Source organism: Myotis myotis, unplaced genomic scaffold (genome assembly GCF_014108235.1).
Source record: "Myotis myotis isolate mMyoMyo1 unplaced genomic scaffold, mMyoMyo1.p scaffold_m19_p_17, whole genome shotgun sequence".
Taxonomy (NCBI): Eukaryota; Metazoa; Chordata; class Mammalia; order Chiroptera; family Vespertilionidae; genus Myotis; species Myotis myotis.
The window spans coordinates 6169438-6184546 of record NW_023416321.1 but is presented as its reverse complement, the minus strand read 5'-3'; the positions used below and the strand labels follow the sequence as shown (position 1 = coordinate 6184546).

The 15109-nt window shown below is 45.6% G+C and overlaps 1 protein-coding gene and 1 long non-coding RNA gene across 5 annotated transcripts in view; one reads left to right on the top strand and one right to left on the bottom strand.

Moving 5' to 3' along the window:
* Nucleotides 1-442: 442 nt before the first annotated feature.
* On the bottom strand, nt 443-6363 carry LOC118671282. Its single transcript, XR_004972719.1, has 4 exons — nt 5997-6363; nt 5760-5860; nt 5466-5527; nt 443-1987 (listed from the first exon to the last, which is right to left on the bottom strand). It is a non-coding gene; the product is annotated as an uncharacterized LOC118671282 (long non-coding RNA).
* A 2744-nt stretch (nt 6364-9107) lies between these two features.
* The window catches only part of KCNJ2 (potassium inwardly rectifying channel subfamily J member 2), a 255701-nt gene continuing 249699 nt past the window's right edge, over nt 9108-15109 (top strand). The window contains exons 1-2 of one of the 4 annotated variants that reach the window (XM_036339284.1): nt 9108-9206; nt 14944-14977. In XM_036339284.1, coding sequence (XP_036195177.1) covers nt 14958-14977 — 20 coding nt within the window. In that variant the 5' untranslated portion in view covers nt 9108-9206; nt 14944-14957. Of the gene's footprint in view, nt 9207-9837; nt 10034-14943; nt 14978-15109 lie in introns of those variants that run through there. The other 3 variants (XM_036339283.1, XR_004972718.1, XM_036339282.1) reach the window with 3 other exon arrangements.

Here is a 15109-nt window from a genome sequence, read left to right as displayed (position 1 = left end):
CTTACTTCTAAAGGGCCAGATAGTAAATGTTTGGGGTTTTGAGGGCCACATATGATCTTTTTCTCATCCAGTCAGCTCTGTCCCTGTAGCACAAAAACAGGGACTATCAAACCAAATGAGCATGGCTCTGTTCTAATAAAACTTTATGAATATAGACATTTGAATTTTATAAAATGGTCAAGTGTCACAAAATATTATTCTTCCTTCATCTCCCAACATTTAAAAGTGTAAAAACACTCGTGAGTTGTGTAGATGGTGAGCCAGGTTTGGCCTGAGAGCTGTGGTCTGTAGACCACTGACCTGGAACCATGGAGAGAGTGACATCCTTGATGTAAAATATCAGAAAGGCCCAAGTTTTAAATACATTTTTATTGATTTCAGAGAGGAAGGGAGAGGGAGAGAAAGAAAAAAACATTAATGATGAGAGAGAATCATTGACCTGCTGCCTCCTGCACACTCCCTACTGGGGATAGAGCCCACAACCTGGGCATGTACCCTGACCAGGAATTGAACCAAAACCTCCTGGTTCATAGATTGATGCTCAACCACTGAGCCAAATCAGCCCAGGTTTCAGAAACAGGCTTTCTCTTCCATGGCTCTTGTATAATAAGAATATTCACCTACAAAACATATATCTCTGCTCTGGGTCATTTTCTCCATGCAGATACTTTCCCATCAAACCTGCTCAGCCCTCTATTGTTTTTCATGCACAGAAGGAACGGGATACATTGGGAGAACTCATTTCAGAGGTGGCTGTCTGTGGTGCCAGGGAAGTTACTCCACACAAAGCAGCGAGTTTTCTGAAGAATTGATTTTTGGAAAAACAGTCTCCCAGTGACGCCATCTCTAAGTGTCTGTTCTTTTCCTGGGTTGCTGCCTTTTTCGTTTTAGTTCTGTTCTTCATCAGAACGTCTAATACAATCAGTAGTCCTCAAAAGGCCCAAGACCAGCTCTTCTGATACCTAGTGATCTAGATATTTGAGCTCCGAGGCCAGGAAGCAGCAAGAGGTTTTTCTTGAGGAGTCTGTGATCAGACATTAAGGAAGAAGAGGAGAACAGGACAGCAGCGGGGGGCCTTTGGCCGGACATCGTCACAGCAGCTGCTGCAGGCCCTACAGCACTAGTGGGTTCTACAGGCAAAGACACGGCCACAGCCAAGGGCAAAAGTGCAGCTTCTCTCATCAGTGTGACAGCTGATGTCCTTGCTCTCCAACTGGTGGGAAATTCCTTGAGGAGAAAGGGAAATGAGGAAAAAAGGGAAAGGGGGGCTGTTGGTTCAACATGGGATCTGAGTGGGGGAGAGGGAGAGGCTCTGATTCTGCCCACTTCCTGTTGCCCCAACCGAACCCTTCCTGCCAGCTCCATTGACAACTAGCTTGCTCACCTGGAGAAGCCTCCATTGCAGGGAGAGGAGAGAGAGGACTGAGGCATCTGCCTCACTCACCCAATGGGGCATCGATTTTTACAGGACAGGTGCAGGTCCTCCATCTTCCCTTTGCTCAGACAGTCCTCTTCCTATGCTTTGTAGAAAGAAGGCAGAGCATGATGCCTGGTTGCTTGATGAAAGGCAACAGTACCAGGGTCAGTTTTCTCTTTCTTTTTTTAAAGTAAGTGCAATGGCTTTTATCTGCTCCTAATTCTTTCTGAAACCAAGTCCTCTGGATATTCAAGCCACCCCCCTTCCTAGCAAGTTAAGATTGGAACAAAGCAATTATAATTCTAGAACCTGTCGGCTTGTCTCAGACCATCACAAACCAATCACACAAGGCTGTTCGCTTCAGCCCAAGGGTTGGATTATTTTTCCACGATGCCATGAATCTTTCAGGTCCATTGGAAAGGAAGCTCACCAGCAAGTCCATCTCGCTGAGTAGAGGGCCTTTCTCACCAGAGGCAGTTGAGATCATCCCTGGCGGGTGAGACGTGTCCTTCAGGGAGAAGGTTTTCCAGACCAGAAGCATTAGTTATGGAGTTGCCATTGTTGTCGTTCCTTGCAAGGAAGAGAATCAAAGTGTAATCGCACTAGGTTATGTGTAAATTTATGCTGTTTTTACTGGCTCTTAACCCTTTTCCTTCCAGGAATTGTTAAGGTCCTTTGCAGTCATATATCAGTCCTTGGTGGTTCTCACCAATGGTGACTGTTTGATGGTAAGGTCCCCGAGTCGACCGGGTCGTGTAACAGACTCCCTGGAAATTACGTAAGAGAAATAAATACCCTGGGATTTGCACAGAGAGGAAATGATGAAATTCACTTTGAGCATGAACTCCTGGACGCTCTCAAGCTCTCCTGTGAGAAACACTTTTCACAGTCAGAGGGGGTCTTCGGTGGAGTTGGGGTGAGACCTCTCGTAGGGCCGTCACCCATTCCCACGTCGCTTGAAATGGGCTGCAGGTTAGGCTGCCTCCCCCTCTGGAGACTCAAAGAGGGTTGGGGAGACAGGAGAAAGAGCAGACATCTGTCAGTGCCTACGGTTCTTTCTTTTTTTTCTTTTCTATCTTTTGTTGTTGTTTTGTTTTATGTCACGGCTCTTAAGTCAACTCACAAAGGTTGCTTTTTCTTTTGGAGAAATAATTTCAAAAATGATTTTTTTAGCCTGGCCAGCATAGTTCAGTAGTTGATCATCGACCTAAGAACCGGGAGGTCATGGTTAGATTCCCAGGTTGCAGGCTCAATCCCCAGTTGTGGGCATGCAGGAGGCAGCTGATCAATGATTCTCTCATCATTGATGTTTCTATCTCTCTCTCCCTCTCCCTTCCTCTCTGAAATCAATAAAAAATATATTAACAAATGATTTTTTATTTTATTTTTTCCAACTGGACTGTGCCAACTGCAGGGTGCCGGTTGGTTTTGTGTCATCAAATGTGCTGGGTGCCTTGGGGGCCTGTTGCTTTGATGGGCTGTGTTTCTCCATAGAGCCTGCGGCGAGCTAGAATCTTGCAGCTCCTGAGCAGTCTGTCCAGCAATGAATATAATTCTAAATTATGACAGTAATGCAGTTCTGAGCACTGTGCCTGCATCATTGGCTGGGTGTGGATCTCCACCCCCTTTCTGAAGGGTTTGAAATAAGGGGTGGGCCATGAAGAGGAAAAATGAAGCAAGGTGGCAATGCATGAGGAGAGAAGGCAGAACAGAGATAGGAGTCAACTGTTTTCTGTGCTTCACTGACTTAGGGGAGAGCATTGCTTTAGTCTGAGCCCAGGATTAAGCAGACTTGCACACGTGTCCATTACTCTGCCTGGATTTTGAACCTGTAGGTATGGCCTTGCAGTCTAAGTCTTGGGCTCATGATGCTTTGCCCAGTAGATGTTCAGATAACTTCAGCAAGTAAATACAAATGACATTTTCATCATCTTCTACTCAAAGGAAACCGCTTATATTATGTGCCTTTAGCTGGCACTTTGCTGAAATATTGAAGCTGTTTAGCCTCAGAGCTTTATAGATTATTTTACTTTTGGAAACTACCAAGAGTTGCCATTACCCGCTTTGCATTTTTCATATTTTAATGCATAAGAAATGTGTGTGATGGGAGAGTAGATGCTTTTTTTAAAATTGCAAATATAATGTAAAATATAACTGAGCTCTAAACATCATAAAGTCAGAGTGATGAATGCAGGTTACTGAGATAGGAAATCTCAATACTAAGCACAGAGTGAAGTAACTGCTACTCAAAAATTAACTCTCTTCATCCTCTTAAGAGGTCTTTAAACGAGTCACCATTGAGCCAATATATATAACTCTGTGTGTGTGTGTGTGTGCGCGTGCACATATCTACTTTGCATCTGCTTTCTGCCACTAATTTATTAAATATACTCCTTCCTTCACTTAATCCTGAACTGAAAAACACTGACTTTTTATATAAAAATAATAGACGTTGAGAGCAATAGCTTTGAGCCCTGCCCAAGTGGGAGATACATCATTTTTCAAGATTCTTTTAAAAGCATCACTGCATGTTACATGCATAAGAAGTTTACTGTTGGTAAACAGGAAGGCTAGCTCTCCCAGTGGACTTTGGTTCCCCGAGTCGTGTAGCAGGTACAGTAGGCGTCTCCGTGTGTTTCAGTTTCCACGCAGGGAGCTGATGACCACATCATAAAGCATCGTTGTTTACAGGCCTGATTCCTGCCTTGCTAAAACCTGGTGACTCAGCCATGCCAACCGTATAAAAGAATAGATTTGGGTATAAGCACAAGTTTTGAATTGAGATTTTCGTTGCTGATAAGACCAGAAGCTGAAACACGGGTGGCAGGATTTAAGTCTCTGTTACAAATTCAGAGTTTCTCTATTGCTAAATCATAGACATAATTTTCTCAAACACTTGTTTAGAGGGCTAATTCATTTGAATTTCTTTAACATTTAAAATGGACCATGTAGCTCAGATCCAAATGCAGGAGAAGAAACATCTGCATGTGAGCCTAATTATTAAAATATCTCAGTAAGCGCCTATAAAATGAGTCGTGGCATAAGGGGTTTTCTTTTAATAATCGTCTAATGTGATTGGTTCTGTTATCATTGGTCATTCATGTTATTGGTGACAGCAGCACAGCGTTTTATTGCATAATTGTCATACACATTTTATTTCTTTGTAACATATACACAAGAGCTTTGAGCATTAAAACAAATTTATCAAGAGCCTGGAATTAAATATCAATGAAGGATATATGCTTGCACCACACAAAGTAGTCAAGGAAGGAGGAAAAGATTCAATCCAATCCACAGATCCCCATCGAATTTATTTCTAAAACGTAAGGAACTCTCCCACAGAGAAGCATGAACAGGGAGCCACACATTTGGGATTAGGTCCTGTAGGAAAAGCCAAAGGCCCAGCTGTATATGGTATAGTCGGGGTAGAGATTATTTGGGGGAATTAGTAGGTGCTGTGAAAAATTCAGGCCCTACGCCATGCTTTCTAGAGTTGTCTGGCAGCCATGCTATGCAAAGCTCTAGCCTCCTGCAGAAAGCAGGGGAAGACGCACAGGACTTGTGCCCGACAGGCTTAGAATTCCTGTCTACAGCTTCCATTCACAGAGGAGCTTTCTTGGAACATAATTTTTATGTCTCCATTTCCTTAAAAATGAAAATTGGGATTTTGGAAACCATTTGAAGATCACACACACACACACACACACACACACACACACACAGAGGGAAAAAAGCACAGAAGAAATGATCACATGTTAGGGCTACCGCCAGAGGCAACAAGGAAGAGAGAATCAGACAAATGCTCCTCCCACGCCTCACCTGGAGATCTCTCTCTGCCTAAAGAATAAAGCATCAACTCCTCATGCTTGTTTTAGGGGTCTCAAATCTGGCCTAAACTTAATGCTCAATTGAAATACCCTTTTATTAATGAATTTATTCAGTACTGACCATCAACGGGACAACTCATTTACTTTCCTCTCTTTGTCTACGGCCAGCCTATCCTTCCAGGTAGAGCTGTAGCATGGCCCTAGATGCCCCAGACACTCACCTGTTCTTTACGTGGTGTGCTCAGAGTGGAACTGTCTTGCCCACGGGAGACAAGTCTTCCAGCTGCATGAAAATGTAATTTACTGAATAATATCTTGGCTGCTCGGGAAGTGTGAGCTTCTTAAGGAGCAATCCTACTTACTGTTGTTGGCTTAAACAATATTTGATGGGAAATAAAGACCCCATTCATGGGCACAGTAAGCACTCAATGATTCCTCCATAAAAGAGGGTGTGGTTTTGTTGTACATGTACATATAAACCTAGGCATATTTAAACACACGCGTACCTCACTTACCCAGAGGTCTTTTTCACATAGCGAATACATGAACTAAAGCATGTAAGTGCTCTGAGACGCTGAAATAGATGAGGTAAATCAGTATCCTGAAGCTTTTTACCCTAAAAAGAACCAAACAAAACAAGGTTATTGCAAATTTAGCATCTCCTCATTCTATTTCAAAGACATGCATCCACTTTGAGCCCCTTCGAGCCCATTTGCTTTTACTTTATGTACATTTTCAACAAGCTTGCTTACATAATTTCTCGGCCCAGCGCAGATGAGAATCAGCAAATTAGACAGTTTTGGTGACAGTCTGAAAGACATGAGGCAAATTGGCGGAAGCAAAAATGAGAAGCGAAGGCTGTCACTGATGGAGAAGGAAAAACAAGCAGAGGCTTAAACACGCTTCGCCTGGGGTCATTTAGTGTAGGAGACACTGCTCTTACTGCACCCGGATAGGCCCACCCACCACAGGCAAAATGAAATAGCTTGTTTATTCAAGTGAATCTGACTCAGTATTCCGAAGTCCTATTATACTCACAAATATTGGTATTTTCATTCATTTATTCATTCAACTGACATCTAATGAGACTGATTTTTTGTTTAATGTGGCCATATGCAAGGCGATGAGGACATAAAGAAAAAATAAGACACGGCAGTGGATTTTGAAAAAGTCGCTATTGATGGGTAGACACAAATATAGGGGGAAATGCTTATGATAGCATGAGAGGAACAAAATAAGCTCTACTAGGAATGTAGACACAGCGCTCCAGGGGCAATCCGTTGAGAAACTGAGGATGCATACATCAGAGAAAATAATTCCCACCCAAACAAATTTCAGCTTAGGAAAACCATCACGTGACATGTTACATTCCCAGGTATGCCAGCTAAATAAGGCATAATCACTGCGTGTCCCAGTGACAAATGGCACATAAGGCCTGTGGAATACATCCCACTGCTCTAGGGGACACAGTGTCTGTGTAGGCAGTGGCATGCATGACATTCTTAGAAGCAGCTTAGAATTTATACACGTGATTACATGCACATATATAGACAGGTCTGGAGGCACACAGGTATTTTTAGGACACAGACAGGATTGCCTTCTAGTATGTTCTCAGCATCCTTAACACAACTGCACGTGGTGCTATGTCATACACATCAAGTCTTCCATTCTGAGACGTCTCCATAAATTCTACTCCATTCACTCCACTCCTCAGACACTTTCCGGAATTTTTGTTTCGCATGATCCATTTTAGCACTTAATCACAGGCTGCCTTATATTGTCGTTTGATTCCATGTGTGCCTTGCTCATCTGCTCACGTGGAGAATGTAAATTATTAGAGGGAAGCAACTGCTCCTCCTGGGGCTTTTGGGGGCTCCCGTATCATAACCTAGAACATAGCTAAAGCACAAAGTAGCCACTCAGCCAATACATTGACTGACACTAATATGAAGATGAAAAGTTACCAATGCCGTGAAATTGCCAAAGCTGTTTTCTCATAGATAAGAATACCATGGTAGATGGCTTGTCCACATAGCAGCAGATTGCAAACTCAACCCATCTACGTTTCAAGTCAACCTGACATGTATGCATTGCTACTATGAATTATTGCTGTGAAGATGAGGAAGTGGTTCATAATACCCAGTAGATGCCAATGACAGGAGTTCTTCGCCTCTTTCCATCGTGAAATTGGGCTGCATATATGGATCATGGAAGGCTGAAGCTATACCCAGTGGCTGGAGAGCTCTAAGTACAAAGGAAAGATCTGTGTCCCCAGTGGAACACAACCCTTCTTCTGCATCACCCCATTCATCATCTGACAGCAGATCAGGATTGTGACTAATATTTAGCCCTCATATCCTAGGTGGTTACCATAGAGGGATTCAGTAAGAGCATAATTCGCATTTCCTTGAAAAATTTAATCCACAGATGGACCCCAGCACCCAACTGCAGTGGTGTTCAAAACTAATTGGGATTTTTGCTAAATAAAGACTGATTCAGCCAAAAAAGCTGTACTCTGACTAGAGAAATCTGTATCACACATCACTCCAAAAAGTATATTTACCCAAATGCTGATTGCATTGGAACACTAGAATTTTCCTAATAGGGACATAAGGAAAAGGCACTTATTGATGAAAATGCACATTTATATTTTTCCTTTATAAAATGAAGAAATAGGATCGATGCTATCATGCATTCACAATGTTTTAGTTACAAAATTTAATCTCTCATGTTTTCTTATGTAGCTAAATAAGGTAACATTTTTCATTCAAATTGGGAAGCTGATTTTTAAAATAATCCACATCTGCCCCAGCTGGTTTGGCTCAGTGGATAGAGCGTCAGCCTGCGGACTGAAGGGTCCTGGGTTCATTCCAGTCAAGAGCAGGTGCCTGGGTTGTGGGGCTTGCCCCCCAGTAGGGGGTGTGCAGGAGGCAGCTGATCAATGATTCTCTCTCATCATTGATGTTTCTATCTCTCTCCTTCTCCTTTCCTCTCTGAAATCAATAAAAATATATCTTTAAAAAATAAATAATACACGACTTCATAAATAAACATAAGGTAGACTTCCCTTGTGAGCCATCATTCCCACCTACAGAACTTTAAAGGGCAAGACAGCTGGTAACAGAGCTTGGAGTACTGCGTAATCTCAACAAATGGAATGGAACAGGAATGTGTTCGGCTATCAGAGCAGTCACACTGCGTGCACACACAACCATCTCCACACCCTTTTAATTTCAGTGTTTTGCTCAGTGCTAGAAAAAGAGGCATACTTGCTCGCACAGGATCAAGTACATGGCTGCAAAACCTAAGCATATCTCACCAGCGCCTCCTAGAGGCCATGTGAGGATATAGGCTGGGAGGGTCGCAAGGGCACCAACCCTTTCCTTGAATTGGGAGTTTCACCTCTCCCCCCAGCTCACATCCACCCGGGCTGTGCCGCCCAGACTAAGAACTCGATTGTCGAAGTAGTTTGGCGACTCTAAGAGGCCTTTTAGAGGAGTAAATAAACTGCTGCACAAAAGGTTAATTTCATCGCTTGAGGAAATTAACATGAAACACACGGAGGGGTTTCAAACTCGGTGTTCAGAAAAGACCACTAAATATACTATGCACCTACTATTTGGCGCGCGCGCGCGCGCACACACACACACACACACACACACACACACACATTAATCTGCGAAGTTCCAGGATGCAGACCCAGTGAACATTGAACTTGACATGGGTTTTTTACAGGGTCCACACGCTCTTGCCTGGTTGCTGGGGATGAGGGCTGGGAGGCGCTGGTGCGAGGGCAGAGCTCGAGTGTCTGTAGGAGTTGCTGTTCCAGAGAATTCATTACTGTCTAATTGCTCTGATTTTAGATCAGCAGAGCGTGTCAGGCGGCGGTGGAGAACGAGATTGAGGGAGGACAACGCGAGAGGGAACGCGTCGTTCACCCTGCGGAGAAGTCGAGGCGCTTTGTAAGTAACTGGCGAGCAGTGGGATAGCAGGAGCCCGGCGGCGATGCAGTTGCAACACTTGCGCGCGTCTAAATCCTGCGGGATCTGGGGGGATCCCGGCCCCTGCCCCCATTTAATGCTTGGCTCCTCCGCCCAGCGCGCAGGTTCTGCTGCGGATTCGGGGGGCCTGGAAGGGTGGGGAGCGCGGAGGACGCGCTCGGGATGAAATGCAACCCTCCCCCCGGCGGCTGCAAACACTTCGCCCTGGCACCGCCGCCTCGCTGGCCCCTGGAGGAGCCAGCACAGCCCAGCCTCCGCCGCGGATAGAAAAGGGGGAGTGGGGGGCTCGGAGAAGGACAGGAAGCTGCCCAAGGCCAGGCTGCAATTAGGCAGCGGCCAAAGCCCGGAAGCGGAGCTGCCCACCTGCTGCTGTCCAGGCTGGGGCGCAAGTTCCTCCAGCCGGGCTCGGAGGCTGGAGGCGGTGGGAGCCCGGCAGGTTCTCCCCGCTGGCAGAGCCCGGGGCGGCGGGTGTAGCAGCCTCTCCTCCCCTCCCGGAGGCGGGTCTCGGGGCTGGACGCGCGGCCAGACGCGCTGCGATTGGCCAGCAGCGGCCGGGGGCGGGGCCAGGCCGCCGGTATCTCGTGGGCCGCCTCAAAAGAGCCCAGGATATTGCAGAGCGCACTGGAGCCCTGGCCAGCGCGCCGCCTGCCCCCGCGCCGCCGGCAAGCTGGGTCTTGGGAATTCGGCTTTGCTTTGGCGCCTTCGCCCTTACAAACCACTGGATCTTACATGCCTCTGGGCCCCCCCTACTTCCACTCCATGTCCCCATGCTCCTGCGCCAGCAACAGGTAAGGGCTGCTGTGTGTTTTCTTCCCCGCTTCCGTCTCGCTGCATGCGTGCCCTGGGGAGCGTGGACTCGGGCTGGGGCTGCCTTTGGTTCCCGACTCTTTCCCTGCCCCGCTGCTCCAGAGGTGCCCAGCTGTCAGGCTGCAGGAGCGCGCACCCACGCTCCCTCCGAGTCCCGGAGCATGCCTATAGAGTTCGTGTGCGCACCAGCACATCCCAGAGCTAAAAATACTGAGACATGCTTGGAACAGTTGAGCAATCGAAACATTTCCCTGCAGCATCTGTTTGTGCTCATAACTTCCAATGCACCAGCTGTAGCGAGATACTGAGTTTGGAGACAGGGGCGAGGGAGCTTGCCTTGGATTGTCGCTGGAAGGGAAAAAGAGGGGCGAGGGGATAGGGCAACTGGGGTACTGGTCTGAAACCTAGGCAGATCAGGGGACTCCGCAGTAGTCTCGATCCTTGGCCTTTTTATGTGATTTCTTGGTCATTGCTTGAAGTATAGAGTCCAGTTCCAAACGGAGCAAGCGTCTCAAAGTTGCTTTGCTGGGAAGAGAGAGGCAGCCGGAGTTGGAATGGAGCCTAAAGATCGCAACACGCTCACAGGATTGTGTCACTTTCCCCTAAGCAACTTGTAATTCTTCATAATAATAATAATAATGCTAATACCTACGTGGAAGACAGCATGGTTTCTAGGGAGGCCAGTGGGGGAAACGACTTTTTCTGCAAAGAAATTGCATCATAACATAGACCGATCATGACAACTGGGGGGAAAAGTAGAGATGGGAGATGGGCAGTGTAATGCTTGTGCCTCAGTAAGCAGAGCAGTAGGATGGTAACCAGGATAGGACTGTGAAACTGGGGCTTCTCATAGACTCAGACTTCACCTTTACCTGTTAGGAAATAAGGCAGGATTTGAACACATGCTTCGGGTATGCAAAGAGTGCACATTGCCTTTTACTACTTTTATTTTCACATTCATATTCTAGAGGCAGTGAGATTTCCTCTCACCGCCGTTGTATGTCTGCTGCCCATTACATTACCGTGCACTTGTCAGCTTTTTCCTGCTCACTTCCACCCTGCCCCCGGAGTGTTTTATTTGTATTTGCCATTATCTGGAAAAATCTCCAAGGTCAGGGGTAAGAGGTATGACATCAAGGGCTGTGGGAGGGGTGAGAGTTGGGGTCAAGGTCATTTCACTTTGCCTTCAGCTCCTCCCCTCCTCCCCCCCCCCCCCATGTTTACGGCACTTTCTTTGGTGTTATTGGTGTCCTGAGGAATATTTGTTCTAAACTCTTGTGAATTTGGCATTAAAAATCAAAAACCAAAAACAATCTGCAATATTTCTACTTCCTTGAGACTCTCCAGTTGCCGAATCTCCCGTTAGCTGTAGAGACCTTGTATGACTTTTCGGTAGCATGAAAGATTGACCACATCTTTACCTGAACAGATGGCCTGTGTTCAGTTTTCCTTTCGTGTGTTTTTTTGAGTATCAAATCCGTATATTCTTCAGCATTGGCACAGGCTGAGGGATGCTCCATGCATTGTTGAATGTCAGTGTTGTAGTGGTCACATAGGTAAGAGGGTGTCCCCCTCTCTCCCCCTCTCCCTGCTCCTCCCTCTGTTTACTGAGCTTCACAGAGGTTGCCTTGCTAGCACTTGTGCTCACATAGCAACATGTGCCCAGAGCACAGTCAGGCTGGTCTATATGGCGTCAGCTGGGGAATAGCTACTCTAAACACTCATTAGCAGGCCTCTCCCTAAGCCCAGCTCACCCTCCTTTACGACCCTCAGTTCCCATCCTCAGAAACTTTCTTACTCACTACACCATGGCCACTGGATGGGACACATGTATTCTTGTTTATTGTTCACAATTGCATTTTTCTGGTTTTTATGGTCCATGTCGGAAATATTTCCTATATGATAACCATGATTTGGGGTCACTCCTTATGTTATCTCCTTGATCTTTTCCTTTTCTTTAATCCATAGCTCTCCCTCCCTTAACATCTACCTAAGATTGAAGCGCTGAACTCTTTTTTTCCATTGCTTATGCTTAATTTTGGCTCAGCCTATAAATAGTCTTACCATGAACAGCACCACATGTAGCCTCTCAATTTCCCAGAAACATTTTCTACCTCGTTGGGGATCGCCTGGGTGAAATGATGATGTGTGTCTTTCAAATTGCCATCAAGCCCTTAAATATTTAGGCTGGAGGGGGAATGCACACGTGGTTCATCCAATCAGATATCGATTCTCCTGCCTTGTTCCCACCAAGGAGTCACAGAGTGTTCTCAGCTGCTCTTCATCGATCCTTTCTCACAAAATTAATTTGAATCTATCCCTAAACTACTGCACAGAAGCCCTGTTCCTAATGGAAGTTTTCCCAGATGCTCATGAATTAGTGATTTTCAGTGAGAGAGGAGCAAGGAAGTTGTCTGCTTGCCCAAAGCCACCACCGGGTGTGTGGGCAGGTTGGTAGGAAAGTCATTCCTCACAGTGGGCTATTAAAACAGTGGACCTACCAGATTCTGGCAGGTTCTAGATTTTTGCTATGGAATCAGCTCCACCAAGTCTAAATGTATCTTCCGTATGTGCACACATATATACACATACATCTGTTTTGGAGCATATCTATTCAAAGTGACAAAAGTCTCCATTTTGCCCCCCCACCCCCCCCCCACCCCCCAAAAATATATTTTCATGGCAGAATGGTCAAATTTGTAAATGATGCGCTGCATGTGGAACACATTCTGTCATTAGCAATGGAAACAGGACAATAATAGTCCCTCTATCCAGGCTCTTTTCTAAGGCCTAAATGCAGAAAGCTATTCGGAGGAAGCTGGTAGTGTGTGTTTTGTGGAATTCAGACCAATGTCCTGGGGTCGAGTTTTGGAGAGTTGTAATTCGGTCTGTAGATTTCCTGTGGTTGTTATGCTTTCATCTGGAAAAGTGCAGAAGTAACTCAGAAGAAATGTGAGGCCCTCCCTCCGATGGAAGGGCTCTTCTGAATCAGGAAAAGGGGATTTCTTGGTGTCAGTTTATAGGATTCCGAAGTCAATCAGAACTCAAGGGTACATGTACTAGTTAAATGAGTCCTCTTCCTTACTCTTTTTTTTTTTGGGGGGGGGGGAGGACACCTGTATTTGGTGTCATATCACCTCTATCTGGTTTTGTGCAGAAATGTTTGGCAATTACACCTGAGCCAAATCAGCTGAGGCCACTGTTAAAAAAAAAAAAAAAAAGTTCTTCCCATGTCCAAGATCTAGAACCCTGAGGAGCAGGAGTCTGGTTTCTTTTGTCCGAGTACAAACCTCACAGGGAAGCAGACAAAACACTGAAGCAGGTGGAAGACTGGGAAGGCACAGTAACTTCTTTTTATAAAGTGATTCAAAGACACTTTTAAATCGGGCATCATTTAGGTGTCAAAAGCTGCCAAAATGTAACACACATTGCAATTTTCACAGATGACTAATCTCAGGAAAAATGTGTTGGGGCACATTCTTGCATAATAACTTGGATGAAGAGGGAGCAGGGAGAAGACGGTAGCAAGGCAGTTTTCAAAGACAATGCACCTCGCCTCTCTGCAAGGGGGTGCGCAGAAGCAAGACAAGCGATGTGCTTTTCTCGTGTGCAGCTGGCTTGGCTGTGACTGGTTTTGTTAACTGCTTCACCTTCACATGATTTGGAGGGAGAAAGACACTGTGGAGTCCCCATGATGAGGGCTTCAACGGATTCCTGATCTTTTTAATCTGTGGTTCCCTGTCCCCCTTTAATCCAGGAGATAGAGTAGGCTCGTGTTGATTTGTTTAGTTCGACGCTGCATTCATTTATATTCGATAAAGAAAACACCCTCGACTTTTGCTCAGGCCTTTGTCAAGTCGTCAAGGGAAAAACAGTGTCTTTGGAGCCAAGAAGGAAGGTTGTCGTCAGTAGGTAGTTTTTCCCTAGGACAGGACAAGGCAAGAGGAGAGAGCTGAGAACTCCTGTTTGTTCACATTAGGGAAAGGTGGGTGCCTTCTCCATAGGAACATATAGCAAACAACAGCGCGTGGAAGTGAAAGTAAGCTGACATTTATGCCTCTGTTTGGGAAAACACAGAATTGGACTCACATGAAATGAGTTCCTGCCTTATCTCAATCCTCTAAAGACCTGGTCCTTTGGCTCAAAGGTGCTTACTTCCGAGCCAGTCATTACACACGGCAGTCCCATCTCCGGAGAATTTCAGGACCGATTGCTAGGCAACAGAACCAGCTCTCTAGCCCCCAGAGCAAACTTGCGTCTTCAAGTGAGAATCGCTTGCATGAACAGAGATGTTATGGGGCATTTCTGCATAGTGGCAGCTGGAAGTGTGTGGACTGATGGAGCTGGCCCACAACTGGGATCCATTTCAGATGATTTTTAAGGACGGCCTGCTGAGTTGCATTTAAACAAAATAACCTGTGCCTTCTGATTTCAGCCTTGTGATAGCCTCCCCTAATGCACCTGCAACTCAGTTAATATTAACATTCTGCATGCCTATGGAATGTTCTCTAGATGTGTCCAAGTTCTTAAAGCTGCATGATACACCTTGGCGTTAGGCAGTTCTCCTTCTGCTTGATAACTTGCAAGCAGAGAAAGCCAAAGAAGAGAATGAGAGGGGAGAGGTAGACCCATAAGATAGAACATTTTAGACTGCTTGCAAACAATAGGAGGAAAAGGACCTGAAATTTTGGTGGAAAGACTGATTTTTATGCTTTTAAAGAAAATTAAAGCCATCTTTTAGGGCACAAGGGATTAAAATTCCAATAATTCAACATAGGGTATATTTATCTATATCTATCTGACTCTGTGTCTTGCTGGAAATGTTGCCTCGGGGCCTAGAGCCCTTAATAATGACTTCTCTTGTAATGGATGATCTCTCTGTCTTTGGCAGGACCTGCTCTCTGGATGTCAGCTGAGTTACTAAGGTAACTCTGCATGTCAGTAGACAGACCTTGGTAGGACCTCAAGGCTCCTGGAGACCCCCCATCTCTCCTTATTTATTTATTTATTTTTTTTGGTGTGTGTCCTCACTGAGCATTCAAAACTGTTTCTCCAAA